Raw genomic sequence first — 20,591 nt, 5'->3', positions numbered from 1 at the left:
GACTCATCTGAACAATCCAGTTAGTCAATGGATTATCTCCAAGTTAATAGTCAAGTCGGAAGACAGGAGTCAGATAATGCCTAAAACCTCATCCAGAGTTTTATGAGTTGGCAGACCCAAGTACTAGCAAGAACTGCTTTCTTCACCAGGCTCTAGATGGCCACACTTGTGTTAGTTTAGGCCCAACAGCTGTGGACATTAAAGTGGTGCTCCTTAGGGCTCACACAACTTCTAAACCTTTATAACATAATTTTCTGTACATAACTTTTGTCTTTTGAATATTTAATATAATTTTCAGTTCAGTGACAGGTACCTTCAGGGAAAAGTTTTATTACTGCCAAATGCAATCTGAAGTCAGTTCACAACTCTAACAGGCACCAGTCTGTCCATCATTTTCCAGTGGAGCAGAATGACACAAAAGTCTCAATTTAATGAAGAATAAAAACATACTACAGTGAATTATGTAATTATGTGATATTACTCCTTACTCTCCAAAACTTTTACTTAAAGATATATGGAAATATAAAAGGAAACTCAGGCTTTATGAACATCCACATGAAACAAGAGGGAAAATAAACAGACAATATACCTTTTTTGAAGTTTGTTAGATGAGGAAGAGTCTTTACAATTTTATTGCACCACTTCAGGGCTTTATTAAGGCTCTCCGAGTCACAGCTGGCAGCTCTCTCTGTGGCAGAGTGCTTTGTAAGGTTCCCAGAAGAATCAAGACAAATATAAACCTATTTAAAGAAAAGGCCCTGATGTTACTATTTTGCAGTTAATTTGGAAACTAGGAATTCCAACTATTATTAAAAGATTACTTTAAATCCAGATCCCATCTTTGAAAGGTTCAGCACCTCCTTGCTATTCCTTTCTTCTCTGTTTCATAATTCAACATTCAAAGTGCATGCAGAAATCTTTTATTCAATCAATGCACATGACATTCTGCCTTTTGCCTGGGAGACTGGGCAGAACTCCAGGAAGCTGTGCGAGCTTACACAGAGTTCACTATTGTTCTGCAACATTAAAATCCAATGACCTATTTTCTTATTAAAAAAGCTAAGTATCAGACAGCAGTAGTGTTAATTCTTTAAATTCATTTTTCTAGAGAAATGATCAGTGTTTCATTGCCCTCACCTATGAGGTTATTTCAACAAGAGTTCATTTTGAGAGCTACCCCACACAACTGCCTGCACCAATAGCTCAGGACCATTTTGCAGCCTCTAATGCTCTAAAATTGCCAGCTGTGAGTTCCTTTTTCACCAGCTCGATGGGACTGTAGCATGTGACCAGACACACTTACCTCCTTAGGGGACACTAAGTGAGTAACTGTGACAGGAAAGGTTTCTCCTGGAACCGGCAGCGGTTGCAGCATGTACGAAGGTGAAAGGTCTCCTTCAAACACCCCCTAGACCAAGACAGACTTCAGCTGATCATCATACTGAATAACTAAACAGAAACTAACTTAGGTATGACTTCTGTTTCAAAGGAGTTACCTAAGAAGGTATATAATAACAATAAGCAGTGTGTCCTTGATGAAAAAAAAACTGGCATTGCGATGTACAGATACAGATTTTTCTCAGCAGCACAGCACTGTCCAGTGTATCTTCTTTTAGAACCATGTATTTTGCAGCTTGAATTCTACATGTTATTACTGCATATGGTTCACCACAAAATAAATCTTGGAGCACTGAATTATACTTTTACAAGGATATATGGCACACAGCTCAGCTAGATCATAGGTCATGAAGAGAGCTCCTATTATTGCTTGTATTTAAAATATGATGCATTAACAAAATGCACAATTTCTCCATACATTTTTAAGCATTTACTTGATGAACACTTTTCATTATGCCCCAAGAAAAAAGTAGAGGTAACATATGTAACTGGAAAATGAAACAATGAATTATGACCCTTTCTTTCCCCTGCAGGATCAGACAGAGGATGCAGTACAAAAATTCATGATGTTCCTCAAGCTTAACTAGGAAAAAATATTTTTTTCCATTCAAAGTATATACTCCTACAAGTAAAGAAAGGATGTCTAACTAAATTATAGACAAACTGAATGCCAGATTTCTGCAAAAACTATCAGGAGCACTGAGAGTCTGGAGCCACCTGATTACACATGGACTGACACACCTGGAATGAGAGTCACTGCTGTAAAGCTCAGCACACTTGGAGGTTGTGATGCATTCTCTGACATCCTACTGCCCCATCAGGAATCCTTCAGGCCAATGCCTAAACTAGGACTGTCATATGGTAACAAAGACCAGCTCCTAAGCTCATCAGTGCAGCTCAGCACAAGCACATCTCAAAGACAGTGACACTGCAGCAATGGGTGCAGTGAGCTCTGCACAAGCCACCGGTAGCAGCTGCAAGGCTCGTGAAATAGAATAAAGTCCTTATTAGCTTAATTTACCCCAAATCATAGATTTGAAGCTGTGAATAAAGCTACAGAACTATAGAATAAAATAATAAATAATGGTTACACCTTATGTAAAAACAATGCACTTTAGCTGTCACGTGAGCATGGCTGCTGAGTCTCTACAGCTAAAACCAGAGCTGATTATGTTTGAACGTGTTCAGAGCTTCTTGTTTCCCACTTCTGCTGCTCCTGAGGCTCAGCTCGAGTTCTGGATGCCTTGCTTCTTTTCTGGTGTACAACTGAACACTTCTGATGTCCATTTTCTTACTAAATGCTTCTGAGTTACTTACTCCTGGAATGGATCTGCTTAATGTTTATATTCCTTGAGGAAAGCACTTCCGGCTTCCTGAATGCTTCTTGCTTGCAACCTTCTTACGCAGCTTTATTTTTGTTTTCCAAATTTAATTTTTGTGTTAAAGGTACAAATCTCATTTCCAGATCCATATTTAGTTTGCTGAAAACTGTGTGTCATGCTGACTTTTTGAAAATGCAACAAGAGACTGATTTACAATTAGGTTTTCCATGGTTACTCAGTTCTAATGTACACTGAGGGATTTTTCAAACTGCATCATAAGCAGACAACTAGCAGACAACTCAAGCCTTGCACCAGCAGTAACAGGAGCAGACTCTGTACTGGAAAATTATTTTTTGAAGCAAAGATGTACATTGGAAAGAAAAGTACATTGGCTGACTTAAACAGAATTAAGAGAAAGATGCAGTAACAAAGTCTTAGCAATTTAAATAAACCCAATCCTCAGACTTCAAGGAACAAAAAAATTAAAATAAACACAGAGAAATTAACACAGAAAACCTGTACATAAGTAAAACAATGAAGTTAGGTGGAAACTTCAATCCTCCTCTAAAGAACATCAGGTAAGTGTCCCAGACCCTTGGAATAAAGAACTTGGGTAACTCCCCTGTAAACACTGGGTTTATTATGAAATACTTGATTTAATTTACTCCATCCATAGATATATTTCTACAAATAACTAATTCTTTCAAGTGGTAAAAGTATTACGTTATTCCTAGTGTTTTAAAAGAACACAAATTAGCTGAACTTTAAACAGAAGTGCAAAAATCTCTCTTCTTTGTACTCCATGAACAAACTCCTGGCAATTTGCTATTCCACAGAGTTTAATCAGCACATTGTAGTTCTTCGTGTTGTGCTGCAGACCTCAGTCCTACTACTGCTCACAGCACAAAAACACACAGAAATATAAAAAAACTAACAAATCCTCCAAGGCCAGAAGCAGTAACTGAATAATCTTTCCAGTGTTAGAACAGCAACAGCAAAAGGGACACACAAACACAAGTCTCACCAGCTTTTGTATGTCCTGGCAATCTTCAGCAACACAGTACTTCTGGTATGCCATGAAGGACGAAAGTGATATTCCCCCAAAATACAGGTTGATGGACAACTTGCCCCATGGGTTATCTGGCAATTCCTATTTACACAGGACAAAACAGGATTGTAGTAGTAATACTGGGACTGAAGTTTTAGAAATAGTGACCAAGAAATTCAAAGCTCTCATGCTGATATTCATAACACTCAAAGGTACAAGACCAAGATGCCTATTAACATCAGTTATTACAAAAATGGGATTCTCCTTTTGACATGGCAGCACCAATTGCTCATTCTAACACTGGAACATTATCCCATGTTTGCTCACTCAAACCATTCCCCTTCACAATTTGTCAATAAACTATCTGAAATGGCTTGTTTTCAGACCATATAGATGATGCATGTCCCTATAATTTTAATAAATTTAAGCACATCCATACTTAGTTATGTCAGAATTTTATCACCTGAAATAGACTTTAGAACAACTTATGTTGCCTATAGGTAAGTTACTTGTCAGAATGACAACTCAACGTGAACAGGGTGAAAAAACAGCTCTAACTCTAATGGACATATTCAAGGCCTGAAAACTATAATTAAGTTACAGGAGAGTTAAGTCTAGTTGTGTTTTTCCTTTTGTGTAAGAAATACATTTACTGCTATACTCCTTCACATACCATTCTTAATGCCAGTTAAAAGGAAAAGGACAACAAAAACTTTGTTTCATTCCACATCTATGAATAAATTAGGCTACCTTAACATGAATTTCAACCTCTTCATTTTTGAGAAGTTCTTGAAGGTAATCTACTGCATCCTGCTGCCAAAAATTTCCAATCTATTTGGGGAAAAAAATCAAGAAACAACACATTAAGATGCTAACCAGTAATATTCTTCCTATTCTTAGGGTAGATGGAAACACACAACTACCATTAAAAAAGAAATATGACTAGAAAACACACATTAGTTCGATTTGTCTACAATCACTCAAATATCTGCTATTTGGTGCATTGAAATTTATGTGACAATGCAATCTACAGTTTTCAGATCGTGAAATGGCTTAGAAAGATGCAGCTTGCCAAATCGAACCAATACCATGTACATAATAACGCATGTGCACAAAATTATCTGAAACATAATCCAAAGAATTACAGAATCTAACATAACACACAACAAAACACAGAGTATTTTAAATACTTGTTTTATTCTCTACTGTATCTGTTTGCTTTCCATCCTCTATTCTTACAAGCCTGTCTTTCACAGAACTGTAGGCTGGTTTGCATTAGAAAGGACCTTAAAGACTTTCAACCCTCCTGCTGTGGGCAGGGGCACCTTCCACTAAACCAGGTTGCTCCAAGTCCCCTCCAACCTGGCTTTGAACGTTTTAGGGGTGGGGCATCAACAACATCCCTGGGCAGCCTGTTCCCATGTCTTGCCACCCTTGTAGTGAATATTTTCCTCCGAGCATCACACCCAAACCTGCCCTCTTGTCAGTTTGAAGATGTTCCCCTTCATCCCATCACTCCACGACCTTGCAAGGAGTCACTCCCCAGCTCTCTTGCGGGTCCTTTCGGTACTGGAAGGTGCTGAAGGTCTCCCTGGAGCCTTCTCTCCTCTAGCATGAACAGCCCCAACTCCCTCAGCCTGTTGTCATAGGAGAGGTGCTCCAGCCCTCTGATCTTCATCACCCTTCCCAGGACTTGCTCCCACAGGTGCTGCTCTTCATGTGCTCTCCCTGCTGACCTGAGATCCTTCTCCACGCTTGGCAGGCCTATGGACCAAAGATGCTCCTCCTCTTCCCTGAGAGATGGGCCCCACCACACCAGGCTCCTCAAATGAGTGCCACCATCCAAGCAGCCTGACCACTGGCTGTGGCAAGTCTTGTAATGATTTCTTAACTCATCAGACTGGACTGACCCTTTTAACGCCCCTCTGACAGGACTGATGAAAGAACTACCTGCTGTCTACAGATCCTTACAAACACTCTTGGGATCTGCAAACTCTGCAGACACAGCCAGGAGCAGTCTGAGGAGTATCACTGGTGCTAAGAGGAGCAGATAACTCATGGAAGCGGGTAACAGTGAGTGGACTGCATGAGGCCTGGCAGCCTCTCAGTGATGTCAACAGTATAAACAGGCAGGAGCACCACCCCTCTCCAGAGTGTGTCGAGTCAGCACATGGATTCCTCTGCACCTCTCAGAAGGGAGCACCCCCTCCTATCTCCCACTGCCTTTTGTTAGCTGCACTGGGGGTTCCACAGGGAGCAGACAGTGCTGCCCTCCTCAGCCCTGGCCTCTCTCCTTTTGAGAGACAAGAGCCTCTCTCTGGTCCTTTCCTCACCAGCCCACCGAATGATGAAGCAGTGCTGCAAGTGCACCTCACACTCTGGGGAAAATCTCTTCTTCTTGCAGGTCCCTGTCATTGTAAGCTTCCATTCTTCTGCATTATTACTCCTCTCTTCTACACGTGCTGCTGGGAGGGTTCCTGGCTGTTTGGCTGCAGGCCCACTGCAAACTACATTTGGAATCAGCTATCCAACTCCTCCTCAGCCTGCTGCTTCACAGCCCTCAGACCACCTGCTGCAGGAGGTTTCCTACCTGGGCACGCTACCTTTTGCTGGCAGGTCTACTGCCTGTCCCTTCCCCACCACCCCCCTGCTGGAGCTGCAGCCTTCCTTACTATCAGTTCAACTGCTTCCAGCAATAAAAGTAAGCTGGAAATTTCAGTAATTCACTTTTACTAAGTGCACCGTTCAGAGTAAACAAGGTGTGATGGTATGTGAAGATGTTATTTACATACCAATTACTTACTGACAAAAACCCCTAAAACAATTCACCTGTATTAGTTCAGATTGTTTCCTACACAGTCAAGCTCATGTTAGAGACACAGTTTTGCAGGACTTTAAAATTTCAGATTGTTTGGCCGTTCTGCATTAAGAAATCCAGGACTTACTTTTTGATGCTGCTATTACAGAATGAATTACCATTTCAGAGCACCCCCTGCCAGGCCTGCAGTGTCCTGTCTCACAAAGGTTTAACTCCACTGAGTGCTACCTTTCAAGCACAGTCCCCTGATAAAGCAAGTCTGCTGGGTCCTGATAAGGACCTGCTGAAACAATCCTCATCATCTCTTCTCTGAATCCTTGCAGGCAAGAGAAGATACCAGCAACTACTCTCAACCTTTCTGACTAAGCAGGGTATTGATTTGAGTAACCACCCACTCACACACAGATGTGCCATGACTCACCGGCAGTGTCTTGTAGAGCTGACATGGGATGCAGAAAGGAGGAATGCCAGTGTAAAACGTAGTTGGATACAGGTGACACTGAGGAATGCTCTCTATGTAACCACGATCTATGTACTGTACCTAGAGGAAATGCAAAGCTTTCCAGTAATTCCTGGTTTCTACATTAAGTTAAGTAATGGAGGACAAAAAATAATGGTTGGATGGTAAGTAGGTGATGTGACAAAGTAGAAAAGCAAGAAAGGGTTAAAAAAGTGGCATGGCAGATCAGAAATTCAGTCTATAAACTTATTTTGCAAGAATTCCTACCTTTTATGGAATAAACAACATCAGTATAAAACTGAAAGGAAAAAATTGGTCAACTAGGATATATTTTGCAAATGTGCATTCAAAAATCATGAGCAGACTCCAGAGTTTAGGTAAGATTAACCACTAATGAGAAGAAGCTCTACTCCTGTGCAGCAGAAAGAATTCAAAACAGACAGACTTTCTGGGTGGGGACAGGGCAGGTGTGGGATTCTAAACCTAACAGTTTTCAAAGCATTCTACATATGGCAAGAACAGTAAAATAAAAAAAAAAAAAAAAAAAAAAAACCTAAAAGGGATTACTTACAGGAGATCAAAAGCAGCCTTTTACTTAAAAAAACTTGCCATTACTAGGGAAACTACGGGGAAAATTGTGACAACTGAAATAGACAGATTTGATCTTTAAAATAAATGTAATAACGAGGACCATAATCAACACTTCTAAGCAGAATGAACATCCACATAGTCAGGTTAGCTGAATGAAAAAATGTGAAATCCATTATTTATTTTAGAGGATTGGAGTACATGCCTTTTTTAAACACATTTATGCAGATATACATACACCTTTCCCCCATACAATCAAACTTACCTGGAGAGTACTACCACTGACTCCTACAATTTTAGCTCGATACCACAGAGTATCTGGTCCTCTTACAACACAGGCTTCTCCCTTTTTCCAGCAGTAGGGTATCAGGAGACCAAGGCCTTTGAATGTATTTTGCATTTCAGCCATCAATTTGTTTAGCGCAGTTTCTTGTGAGAGTAGGAGAAATGAAACAAAAAATTAAAAATAGTCCCTAACATTCATGCAAAATATTTCCATCACTAAACCCCATCAGATTCAGATGAAAACATGTATAAACATAAAACACACATGCAAATATATTTTCCAACACTGATACAATAAGTATGTTCAATATCTAGTATATGCAGAAGAGTTACTACGCAGACTGCATTTCCAATTCTGAAGCCATTAGTAATTCTGAACTCTAGTCTCAGAAATAGAAGAGTATAAATTTTGTAACTGACAGCTGGGCAGCACTAATATCAGGGCCAAGCAAAGCATGAACAAGACAACTCCTAGACCACTGTTTCAGTAGTAGGACACCATGAAACAACACAGAACATGTTTCCAAAAGAATCTCTTCTGCTATGGGTACAGCCTACAGCAAGAACTGCAGGAAGAACACACTGTCTTGTGTAAATGGGGCTACTGCACTTTGAATTTCAAAGTTTTATGAATAGTTACATAATCTAGTAGTTAAATGTACTTTTGGAGCAAAAGAAGATAGAATTAATGTTCTCATACATTAATATTTCTCTAAAGTACAATATACTAACATGGAACTGAGGAGTCACACCGCATCTGTCAGAAGAAAATGAACCTCTTTCAAACAATACAAATGTAGAATATGTCACAATGCAAATAAAGAGCCTGAAGACACTGTGTACTGAGCTTAAACTGAAGGATACAAAGACAGCACTATCTGAGAACCAAGCTAACTTCCAAGAATCTTTATGACTGCATTTTCAAAAATTTGAAGTAAATTACTACATTTAGTGTATCAGTCAACATTACAAAATAAAGCACTTGCTGCTTTACCCATCACAGACTAGAGAAGAAAAGTTAAGTTACCTGCCCATCCAAGTGCTTTGGGTTTTTGGATTTCTTGGGAGGTTGGAAGGATAGGAAAGCTGATTTAAGGACAGAGAGAATCCTTGCCCCTCACACTAAAGGACATCACCTCCCAAGAGGAATCTTTCAGAACAGTGAACATGTACCAGATAGGTGTTCTAGTATACATTCTGATACCCAAGAGCACTCAGATGCATAAATGTATTTTCTTCTAGTAAACTCACCAAATAATTTTGGTATTATATAAATAGTTCCATCTCCTCCAATGCAACTCACTACAGCCTGGAAAATTTTTGCTTCAGGAACAATGGGAGATTTATATACTTCATCCATTTCTGAATGAGGCAGTAGCTTGTGTGTTTTGAGTGATTTTTGTTCACTCTCTGAAACAGTGGTATTTACTTCTGGAACAGTCCTGTTTCTTGCACATGCAATTTTGGAATTACAACCATCCAGCTGTATATTCTCCTGCTCGAAATGTACTTCAGGATGGTCTTTGGAGACTAAACAAGCCCCATCAGCTCTACCAGTTCTAGAAGATTCAATCAAATATCAGTATATTAACCAACAAAGAACTTGAAGAGTGCAAAACTACAAAATAACACAAGTAAGAAAACCAAACACACAGAAGTAGCAAAGGTATCTCAAAATAATGTCAAGCATCTCATCTATAAATGTAATGTGCCATGGATACAATAAATAACATTATACTCAAGCAAGTCCACTGAAGATGAAGTTTTGTTGCTAGAACTGTAGAACACAATCCAAATTTTTAAAATTTGCTTATTAGTTTGGTCAAATATGAACATGAGAGTCTGTGAGAATATAAAAAAAATTATCCAAACCTTCTGTTTCTAAGAGCCAAACCCTGCTCAATAAGGTATTCAGAAGTATCAGTTATTTTTCCTGTTTCATCTTTGCAAAGAATTTTCACAGGCAATGCACAGCCCACATCATTTTCCTGGAAAAAACGGGAGAGCTGGACAACATATTACAAATATGCATTTCCCCTAAACTACAAGCATATTTTTCATTTTATTGGTACTGACTGTCATGAGACATCCTCGAACAACTGATACCCACATGAGAAGACAAATTTATTTAATCCGTATGACAGTTCCAACCATTTTACCACCTGTTCTACACATGACATTAAAAAAAGTTGTAGAATAAAAACTTGCTTTCCTCCTCAGCTTTTCAACAGAATCAAGTGCCAAGCACTTGTTTTCCAGGATATTTAAACTCATGCAAAAATACAACTTCACTCATCACTGCTTTTATTTCTACGCACACTGTAAAATACCACTGGCAGCCGCCAACAGACACTGAAAAAAAAAAAAAAAAAAATCAAACCTTTCTAATAACCCCGGGTTTTTTTTTCTGAACCATGGAAAAGATCAATTACTAATAATGTTCATACAGCACTGGATTAATTCTTCCAGTCTCTGAGGCTTGAAAACTAATATAGTAGCTTCTGAAATCATTCTCATCAAGAACCTGAGCAGTTTGCTTATCTGTCCTTAAAGGCTGTCAGTATCCAGTGATCCCAAAGATAACACCTACTATTCTTCAGCAACCAAATATAGCAAAGGTGAAGTTCTCTCCACATTGGGTAGCCAACTGCTCTAATGCTCCAGGGAATAACAAAAGTAAAGTAGAAAGAAGAAAAAGCACCTTTTTCCCTAGAACAAACAGCGATACAATCAAGCTCTACTCACAACTTTTTGAAAGGTAAAATATTCAGAAAAAAAATCCCAGATTGGCAGACAGACTGACAAATTTTATAAATACCACTCATTTTGATTACAAACCTGTATGACTATTTTCACTTGTGCTCCAGTCAGGTAATAGGATAAGCATTCACACACTGTTGCTGTCCACTGTGTATTTCCACCGGTGGGTCTAACATAGAAAAAATGATAATCTCTATGTACAAAAGAAGTTGGCATCTCCTGAGTATAACCACCAACTCTTCCCTCTACTAAAGACCTGATTTTTTTTTTTTTAACTGCCAAAACAGTTACAGAAAAAAAAAGAATCTCTACTACAGTCAAGACTAACATGAAATCATTATTAATTTCTGGATCTCTACAACTTGAAAAATTAAAAAAATGTAAGCCCAGAACTTCAAAATGAGGAGGACCATGAGTTCTAGAAGTTATGACACCTGTCATAATCATCTAGGAAAGAGACCTTCTGTACAGCTTCATGAGATCCAATTCATCCCAAATTCTGCACCAAGCAAAAGAAGTATTAAATGAAATAAATCTCTTCACTATTTTATAACTGAACCTATAAGTATTATTTATTTCTATAGCACAGTTTCTGCTTTACTACTATACAGTATAACCCTTAGAAAAAACTCCAAACCTTATTAAATAATCACAGCCACCACCCCATTTCTTTATTCAAAAAGCAAGTCACATCCAAACCTTAGATAGTGCTAACAAAGGTATGTAAATTTTAGTTTGTAATGCTGCCACTCAGTATAAGGGAAAGGCTACCTTATTTCTGTCAGTGAACATTCTACTGCTAACGCCCTAAGGGTCTTCATGCTTTCTTCAAGTTTTCTTAGACAGCTGAGTTCCACTGTTTCTTTAGCTCCAGAATCATAAAGCAGTACCTATTACAGGCAAGAAACAACAGAACAGAAAAAAATCCCCTCTCTTACTGTTACCTGTCAGAAATGTAATTCAAAGCATCCCTGAGGAGGTTAAAAAAAATTCAAACATTACTGGGATTAAACAAATGCCTTTTGCACTGAAATACTTCATCACAACTCAAGCAACTATCACAACATAGAAAAAAGGACATGCTTACAATTGTGCTCAAAGGGGGTTACTGACTTTTCGGTAAACTAAGAAACACTGAAATAGCTCTCCTCTTGATTTTTATTCTGATATGGTTAAATAGCTATTTGAAGGCTCTTAGGCTCAGAAAACAGATAAAGCAAACTTGAAGTACACAAAATCCCATTTCTGCCTCCCACTAAAAAAAACCCTAGGCACAACCTAATGGTGGAAAAAAATCAATACCAATCCAATCCTGTATCATCTGTATGATTAAAAGCCACTCTTACTTTGGAGATACATAAGTACCTAGTCACAAAATGCTTTTTCTGGTACTCATTATTTTCAAACTGTTACAACAAAATGCATGTTTCAAGCAGCTCTGTATGAGCTTACTCTGGAAAATATTATAGCTACATGGCACATTGCATTACCACCAGCTGAGGGTTCATGCAGCTGGCATGACTACATGTGTTCCTGTGGTGTTGCACTTGGTTCAACTGGCTCAGTTTTTTAACAAGGATCATTGAGTTTGAATTACTGAGACCAACAGTTTCACACACCTTCTAGAATCTGAAATGAATTGTTAGACTATAGCTTGGGAATCTCTGCTATATTCCAAAGGGCAGTGTAAATAAAGAGAGTCAACCTCATGATCCTTCCTCAACTACCAGATTCCCTGCTAAAGGCCCCTGAGCTCTGACAAGACAGTCAACTGATTTGCAGCAATGTAAACCATGACTTAAACTCTCAACAAAAGCAAGACTACGAGAAAAATGTTAACACAGAAGAAAGAAACAAAGATTTGACCTTATTTTAACCGGTGAACACTTTCAAGGTTGGAAAGAAAAGTATGAACCCTGTTATGATAAGAGCTTTACCTCTGCAGTTGTTTTAGAGACAATCCTGCTTATCTGACCTCTTTGCCACTGTCGCACATCGTGTAGGTAAACAGCACAGTGCATTTCACTCTCCCACTTCACAGACTGTGGCTGGGATTCTTTGTAGAAGGAAGCCATCTCCTCCTGTAAACTAACATTTAAAAATCACTATTTCAGTGATAAAATTTAATGCATTAAATAAAGGGCTTATTCAGTCATTGTTTAAATAGCATACAATGAAGTTTTATTGTTTTAACAGACGCACAGTATTGCACTTTATCTTCATGACATGTTAGAAATAAAAGAAATGGAAGTTACAAAACACATGCATCCTGATTAAAAGTCTGTAAACCTATCATGTTAACTGGAATTAATCTGAGCAATCCTGAGTGCTTTGTACGGCACTATTTGAAAACTACACTGTTTTGACAGCTTGAGCGTGGTACTCAACATCGTGACTTCATAAATTAAACTTTAGGTAGTTACAGCCAAGAAGATGAAAAGAAACAGATAAATAAGCAACTTGCACTGAACCATGACACACTCTGTTAACTATCTTCAAACCGTAGGCATGACTACTTAAATGTTACCTAAATATCTACCAAAGGCAGGCTGATATACACCATGTCTAGGAGTTGTCTTCAAACTTCTTAACAGGGCACTGGAAACATTTTGAAAAAACCCCCAACATGCTACTAGTACTAGTAGTAATAGTAATTCCTAAGACTAGGGATGCAAGTCTGGTTAAATAAAACCAGATTTCTAATGAGAGAATGGGAAGGAGAGAAGAGAGAGCAGGAAGATTTAATATTTCTGGACAGGGTTGCATTCATCAGGCCCCAATACTTACTACAATAAAACTGATTTGAAATATGAGTGAGATCATATACTTGATTCGGAATCAGAACTATTTAATAAGCCACAGAATAGTGCCAGCCTCCCTTCTGCTCCCATACTTTCCTCAACAAAGGTAAGTCAGCAGCCTTCAAGAAGCACAATGTCACAAGTGCCAAATGCAACTCACAGCAGAGTTTGTTTGTTAACTATACTTCATCACTTTGTAATAAGAACACTTTAACTGGAGGAAAGTTCTTTGAATTTTAGTACCTTTTCAGTATTCTTTCTGATGACAGCAATTGTACAAAAATTTTACTAGGAGAGACAACATGACTAATTCTCCCATGTAACTCCTTGTTACAAAGTGATTTGAAATCTCCTTCATCCACAGGTTCCATGTCCATAGGAATTAAAGCTTCTGAGGTTTTAGAAATTTCTTCAAGAGGATCATCCCATATTTCATTGGGACTTACTTCAGTTCTTTCAGTGTACCTGTAAAAGAGCACAAAATTAGAATAGGAAGTTTAAATAGATTTTAAACAAAGTGAAAAAGGCTCAATAACAAAATGACAGAATTATTCAACATGAAAGAGAGTGAGTTGTGGCTTAGACAAAAACATTTATAAGTGCTACTTCCGAAACACTAATGATAGTAACATTTTTATTCTCCTTCAGAAGGTCCCTTGCACATTCAGGGAACAGAAGAGTCTGCACAGGGGGCACCAAGATCACAACAATAGAAGATCCAGAGCGGGCCTCTTGCCCACAAAATATGGGTCTAAGGTCTGTGGAGGGTCCATTCTAAAGCACAGGAAGAAAAGAAGGAAGGAGCGAACATGGATAAACTGCTGTGTCCCTGCCCCCACTCCCTGCCTCCTTGAATGGACCGAGTGTAACTCAAGTGCAGGAGAGGAAGGAGAGGTGGTTGGAACAAGCCTGACCCTGGGAAAGGGGACAGGTAGGTGCTATAAAAGCTTGTCTTCTGTGTACCAATGCCCGAATTAGTAACTGTTTATGCTAATTAGTAATAACTATGTAAAATCAAGTCTGTTTTGCCTGCAACAGTACTTGGTAAGTGATTTCTCTCTTTATTTTGATCCACGAGTTTTCTTGCTCAAGTTTCTTTTATTTTCTCCCCAGTCCAACTAAAGAAGGAGTGAGCAAGGGATCATAAAATCCATGCTATTCAAGGGACCAGTGTTACACAGCAATTTATGCTAAAGGAATATAGCCCCTTGACTGAAAGCTGGAAGCAGGCATCTAAGTACAGATGGGACACAACAAAATACCTTAATGACAGGGAAAAAACATCTCAGCTGTTCAGGTTGCCATACTTACAGAAAGCTTACTAAAAATTGTGACTGTGACAGTATTAGAGTGTTACTAAGACTTAGTTACATTTCTGAGCTAAGAGGGGAAATCCACTTACATGCTTCCTCCTGAAAAAAGGAAATTCAGGAATTTCCTTCTGGAATGAAAACTTCCCATTTAATGACGTATTTCCACCAGTACTCAAAGATTATTAATGAAAGAGTAACTACAGATGAATACATCCCATGGATTATCTTGGCAAAAAGCCAGCAAATTAAATGCCGCAGTGTTATATTCTCATTAGCCTCATCTGCCCCACAACACTTCCCAAGTCTGCTGTCCTCCCAACTCTTTTGTTGCTGTCACAGCTGTTTACCCAAGTGTTTTCTAGTAACCCACCTCCCAAAGAGATGACTCACTTTAGGTGCAGGCTTAACACAAATTCTTTTTCTTACTGCATGGGGATGGGAACCTTAACAGTAAACACACTGGGGAAAATTTGGCACTTAGGGACACTAAAAGTACAATGCAAACATTTGATCTCAAATTTTTTCACAGGTACAAATTCAATACATTAGTCAAGATTTAATTTGTGAATTCAACTATCAAACTGCAGTTACACTATAAATTTTATACCAGCTGATGAATGCAATTTGAAAATTAATTTGTCACAGATGTGGTAAATTCCAGCCACTGAAGTGACACACCAACACCAGCAGTTTCAATACACAGATTCTGTAGTTCCATATACATTAAGTTATGCAATGTGTATTTACCCAGGTATGTAGGATGCTAAGTCTTCCTCAACTAGCTGGCAGTTAATACTAAATTTGCTCCCATTATCAGCGGAGGCATTGAAGAGTTCAATAGATAAGATGTTATTATCTAAAATTTCTGTGAATGAATAATATCAACATAATTAGTGCCAACCAATGACTGTATCAAGATTATGGTTTTAGAGGAATGACAAATAGGATGAAAAGACAATTCTCCAAAATTACATTTGATGTACAAAGTAGTTGATTCTGAACATCAACAATATGCAGACACTTAGCTTTGCACATATCTATAAAACTAACTTAAAATACACCAATAATCACAGGATGCTTCTGTACAAGAACTCCAACTGCTACACAATTCCATTTATTAAATGGGCTCCAAATCATTATTCTTCAAGGGCTGAAATGTAAGTAGGTGCATATGAACAACATATGGTATTGAGAAAAATCCTACTGAGGCATATATGTGTTATCTAAAATTATTTTTCTATTCTAGCAATATTTTAGAGCAGCAGCAATCACAATCCCAGCTACCAATGAAGTCAGGAAACATCAAGGACAGCTAGTCCTTTCGGAAACAGGCCCATCTGAATAAATAGGATACTTCCATCATGTAACACAGACTTACAGACTGGTGTAGTCTGTAAGACAAGACATGAACAGAGCTTTTGTTGCAAGCTTTATCTATTATGCCTCCTCCAGCCAGAGGATAAAATTTAGATAGACTGGAGTGAGAATATCTCTAGCATGCATGAACACAACCATTTCAAATAAATACTATTTTAAGTATCAAAGTGATTGTTTCTATATTTGAGTCATCTTAATAATATGCACATAGAAATTAATACTGATAACTTACCAATAACTGAACACAACATAAGCTTATCTTCAGTCATTTCTTCAAATCTTTCCTTGGCTTCTCTGTTCCACTCATTTGCCCCCTTGAATGGCTCAATGCAAGCCAGCCTACACCTGATTGCCTGAAGAATAACTCAAGATTATGCACCTAACATCACATACAGATCAAGATCATCTCATTATGACTGAATCACGGGCTTTGCTTTGCACTCATACAAGACAGCATGACCTTGACTTCTGGTTCCACATTACCACAATATGATTTAGCTCAAAATAATCCCCCACATTCCCAGTAGCTGAGAATGAACCTCACATTCAGATACCTTCTTGCTGAAATACAGATCTTAAATCTCTTTGCCTCCCTTTATGGCAAGGCATAGAACTGGTGGAGAGATCAGTAAAGATTATTGCACAGAAGTGATAACAAAAGCCTACTGGTGCCTTCAACTAGTTAAAAAAACCCCTATCAACATATGAAGTGCTAAAGTTCAGCATAACTGTGATTGGTAACCAAAACTATCAAATGAATAACAAAGAAAAAAATATTTCATTTATATGATTTTTTTTTTTTACAGAAGTACTCTGCCATTTTCTTCCCCAGTCAGTTTTCCTTCTTGTCAAAAGGGGGAAGGGGGACACTCCAACCATTCCTCAAGTTAAAAACCCACCAAATATTAAATCCTTTAAAACATGTCGTCCCCCATTCTCCCCCCCCCCCCCCCCCCCCCAATTATGAGATTATCACTTGAAAGAATGCAAAAATTAATTTGGCTTATTATAAATTTAAGTGAATAAAATACGTATGTATATACACATTGTACATATACCTCTTCTGCAGCATGTATACTGCAGGGCAACATCAGGTTTAATTTACAATTGAGAGTTTTCAATACGCACCCAGAACATTAAGTGAGACACTTCATAATGGTGGGCAAAAAGGAAGTTCCTTAACATTTTATTTATTTTATGTATATCAGAAGGTGAACAACTCTCCCTTTCCCCTCTCATACACTGAGATGTTGTTAATTTTGAGTGTTTAACCCAGGCATTTACCTTTTCTGGAAAGCTCAGAAACTCCTGTTTCACTTTGCGTATGTCTTTGTGAGTTAAGTTAGCAGTGTTGCCATAGTCAACGTATTTTACCAGAACTTCCCGACAACTTGGGAGCCCTTCAAGGAAAACAGCTCAAGTTATTTTAACAAAAACCTAGCATCTGATACAGGTTAAAGCACCAGAATTCCAGAGCAGACCCCACATTCATGCCATATCAGCCAGTATAAATTTTTTGAAATTTTTATACTCTAATCAAAATGACTGTTCTTTAGGAGCCAGTTCTTTCAAGTCCCTGAAATGACACCCCTCACATTTTGGCCCCCCTTTGTGAGACACTGGCACACTGAACACATGCCAAATAAACATGTAAGCACAGACATGCTACACTGCCCACATACAGGCAACACAGACTCAGCACAAACACAACCCCCCACTCCCTTTGGAATTACCATGGAGAGTTATTAACCAACACCAGATACACTCACAGGTTGGCTGGAACAGCCAAAGCTATTATGTAAGTAATTATGTAATAGAATGTCAATAATCTCTAGAAAATTGAGTATGTTGCATCTCTGTTTAAACAAAAAGACCGGTGTATAAACCAGTCTATTAACAGCAAAAAGAATATGAATTAGAACTACTGACTTTATGAAGCTACATGGTAGCACTGTAATTTCTAGTAAAAAATACTGGCTGGATGTTACTGCTCATATCCAGTGTGTGACTCTGACCTACCAGCACATCTGATTTTGCAACTAGCATTAGGGCAAAAGAATCAATACTTCACCTATAATCTGTGCTCTATACCAATTCCCATCCTCCTGTTTTGCAACGCAGGCTTGGCCTTCGACCGGGCAGAAAATTTCCAAGTTTTTACCATTCTCTTGTTTATATATCTCCTGAATTTTCTCTGGTAGAGCTAAAGATTCCACATTCTCTCTCTGAAATAAAAACAACAAGCCACACATACACACAGCAGATGCTCTTTTTTAATAGCATTTTTTCTCTTTAAAGGGATATTTCTTTTTCTAGTACTGTACTTTCCGGTCTTCCCTCCAAAATTAAAGGGGTCATGAACACAAAGTGAATTAAAGAGCCTAACAATTACTGAATAGTGCCCTGTTCGATAACCAATCTAACCACTAAAATACTGTGCAGCCACAAAGGAATAAATCATGTTACGTAAATGACAAAAACTTTCTGGGATTTTAAGAACTCCTGGAATTTAACTAGGCTGAATCAAGGACTGTTGGAATTAATCTCACCTATTAATTCTAGGACTCCTACCACTGGCAACAAGTGACAGAAGCTGCAGCTTATTTAGTGTGGATTACAAATAGCCCAACATTAAAATTTTTATTCATAGTTTCATCTAAATAGGCTTTATTTCTAAACTTACCAAGCGGAGATAGAAATCACTCGGACTATTAATGTGACAAACCACAACAAAGACTTCTTCTCCTTCTTGTGGAATATGTGGTGGACTGTAGTGTGAGATGGTGCAATCTTCCAACTGACTGGGAAGCTGCAATTTAAACCTAAAGTAAACAAAGTGAGATTTTGAATAAAGTCAGTCAAAATTAACGCAAATGAATCCATTTATATTCAAATGTCAAATTTCCCATTAAATAACCACAAAATTATCTTATAAAAATTACTTGATTCATACTTACATGCATAGCTTAAAATTTCCTTCTTGCAGTTGGTGCAGCCAATTATCTGTAATACTTCTCCCACTGCCTACTAGCCATATCAAACAGATCCCAGGCTCATTTCAGTGTGGCTTTCTGTCTGTCTCTAAATGAGACACCAGGGGCTTCTCATTTAGCCCCCGTTATTTAAAATTTGTAGAGAAATATGTATTTTTCCGTTTTCTAAAATAAAGTTCCCTACATAAATGAAGCCTGACTAGTGCAAATGAGTACAGCATGGTGCTTACTGGTGAAGGAAAAAGGGAAATCAGCAGACACTGCTGAAGGTTAATACATCACACATTAATATATGGAACACTGCAAAAGCAACCAGCTTAACAAACTACACTGTGTAAGCATTATTCTGTTATCAGTTATGGCATAGGGGAACATGAACCAAAGGAAGACACACACCTTGCCAGATCTAAGAAAACCAATGCATCCTTGAGAGACAGCGGCACATTACTGCTTACTTCATTAAATGGAGGTTTTCTCAAATCCACAATGAGAACACCTTCCTCTTCTCTAAACACCATCATTGAAACAACTTTATTATTTACCATTTCTAAAAATTTTGTCTTTGCCTCCTCTCCCCAACCTTCATCCTGTATTAGAAAGAAAAAGTTACGAGGATGTCAGAGAAAGTTAAAACAAAAACTATGAACTGCAATTAAAAATAAGATAAAATAAATGTAAGTAAGAAAGCACAGATGCATCTGAACAGATTAAATACTGAACATGATCAGACTTGTCTAGCCCATAGCCAGGACACCATGGCACAGAATTCTTTTATTATGGAATAGTACATATATTAAACTGTATAAAACTCAGTAAGATAATGGTCTGCAGTTTCCACCATGTTTCTTCTGAAGATCCCTGAGATTGTTTTGATACATAAACCAGAATCATCTTATCTGCTTCATTTCATGACTTTCCCACTAACTGAGAGAGCAGAAATGTAGGTTTGACTTCTTGTGTCTTTACACAAATGCACAATGTGATTTGAGCAATTTACACACTTCTGCTCTCCACAGCAACCCGTCTAACATTTTATCTACCATGAAAAAAAATCTGAATTTATTTCTCTGGGATCAAGTTAACACAGTTCTCATTTGATACTGCAAATCTGTGCCTTTTAGGCACAGAAAAAAATGGAAGCACACATAAGGAAGGCGTTTTATCTACATTTGTGAAAATTGTTCCAGTATGTTCCTATTTAAAGTTTTTCAGTCAACATCAGACTGGTAAAAACCCCCCAAAACCGACCAACAGCTAGTACTGTCAGAAATACACAGCTGCATTGGCCTTAGTTCATTTCCATGTGAATGTGGCAAGAATAAAGCAAGCCTAATAAAAAGTGAATACTGAAGAAAATACTGCAATATATATGGGGTTTTTTTTATATTGGACTAAAGGTTGACAGTATTTTCTTTTTGGTTATAGTGA

General features: G+C 38.1%; 1 protein-coding gene across 1 annotated transcript in view; it reads right to left on the bottom strand.

Moving 5' to 3' along the window:
- RNF17 (ring finger protein 17) overlaps nt 1-20,591 on the bottom strand; it is a 39,913-nt gene that overhangs the window by 2,430 nt on the left and 16,892 nt on the right. The window contains exons 16-33 of the mRNA XM_062514912.1: nt 19,560-19,750; nt 18,854-18,992; nt 18,242-18,395; nt 17,455-17,570; nt 16,403-16,523; nt 15,541-15,658; nt 13,724-13,945; nt 12,617-12,767; nt 11,451-11,569; nt 10,758-10,848; nt 9,792-9,907; nt 9,171-9,478; nt 7,900-8,063; nt 7,008-7,127; nt 4,519-4,599; nt 3,745-3,870; nt 1,304-1,408; nt 590-740 (exon numbers count right to left, since the gene is read on the bottom strand). Of these exons, the coding sequence (XP_062370896.1) occupies nt 590-740; nt 1,304-1,408; nt 3,745-3,870; nt 4,519-4,599; nt 7,008-7,127; nt 7,900-8,063; nt 9,171-9,478; nt 9,792-9,907; nt 10,758-10,848; nt 11,451-11,569; nt 12,617-12,767; nt 13,724-13,945; nt 15,541-15,658; nt 16,403-16,523; nt 17,455-17,570; nt 18,242-18,395; nt 18,854-18,992; nt 19,560-19,750 (2,593 nt within the window). The remainder of the gene's footprint in view (nt 1-589; nt 741-1,303; nt 1,409-3,744; nt 3,871-4,518; nt 4,600-7,007; nt 7,128-7,899; nt 8,064-9,170; nt 9,479-9,791; nt 9,908-10,757; nt 10,849-11,450; nt 11,570-12,616; nt 12,768-13,723; nt 13,946-15,540; nt 15,659-16,402; nt 16,524-17,454; nt 17,571-18,241; nt 18,396-18,853; nt 18,993-19,559; nt 19,751-20,591) is intronic.

The sequence above is a fragment of the Cinclus cinclus genome, chromosome 2 (assembly GCF_963662255.1).
Source record: "Cinclus cinclus chromosome 2, bCinCin1.1, whole genome shotgun sequence".
Taxonomy (NCBI): domain Eukaryota; kingdom Metazoa; phylum Chordata; class Aves; order Passeriformes; family Cinclidae; genus Cinclus; species Cinclus cinclus.
Note: the sequence above shows the minus strand (reverse complement) of the source record. Positions and strands in the feature narration are given on the sequence as shown.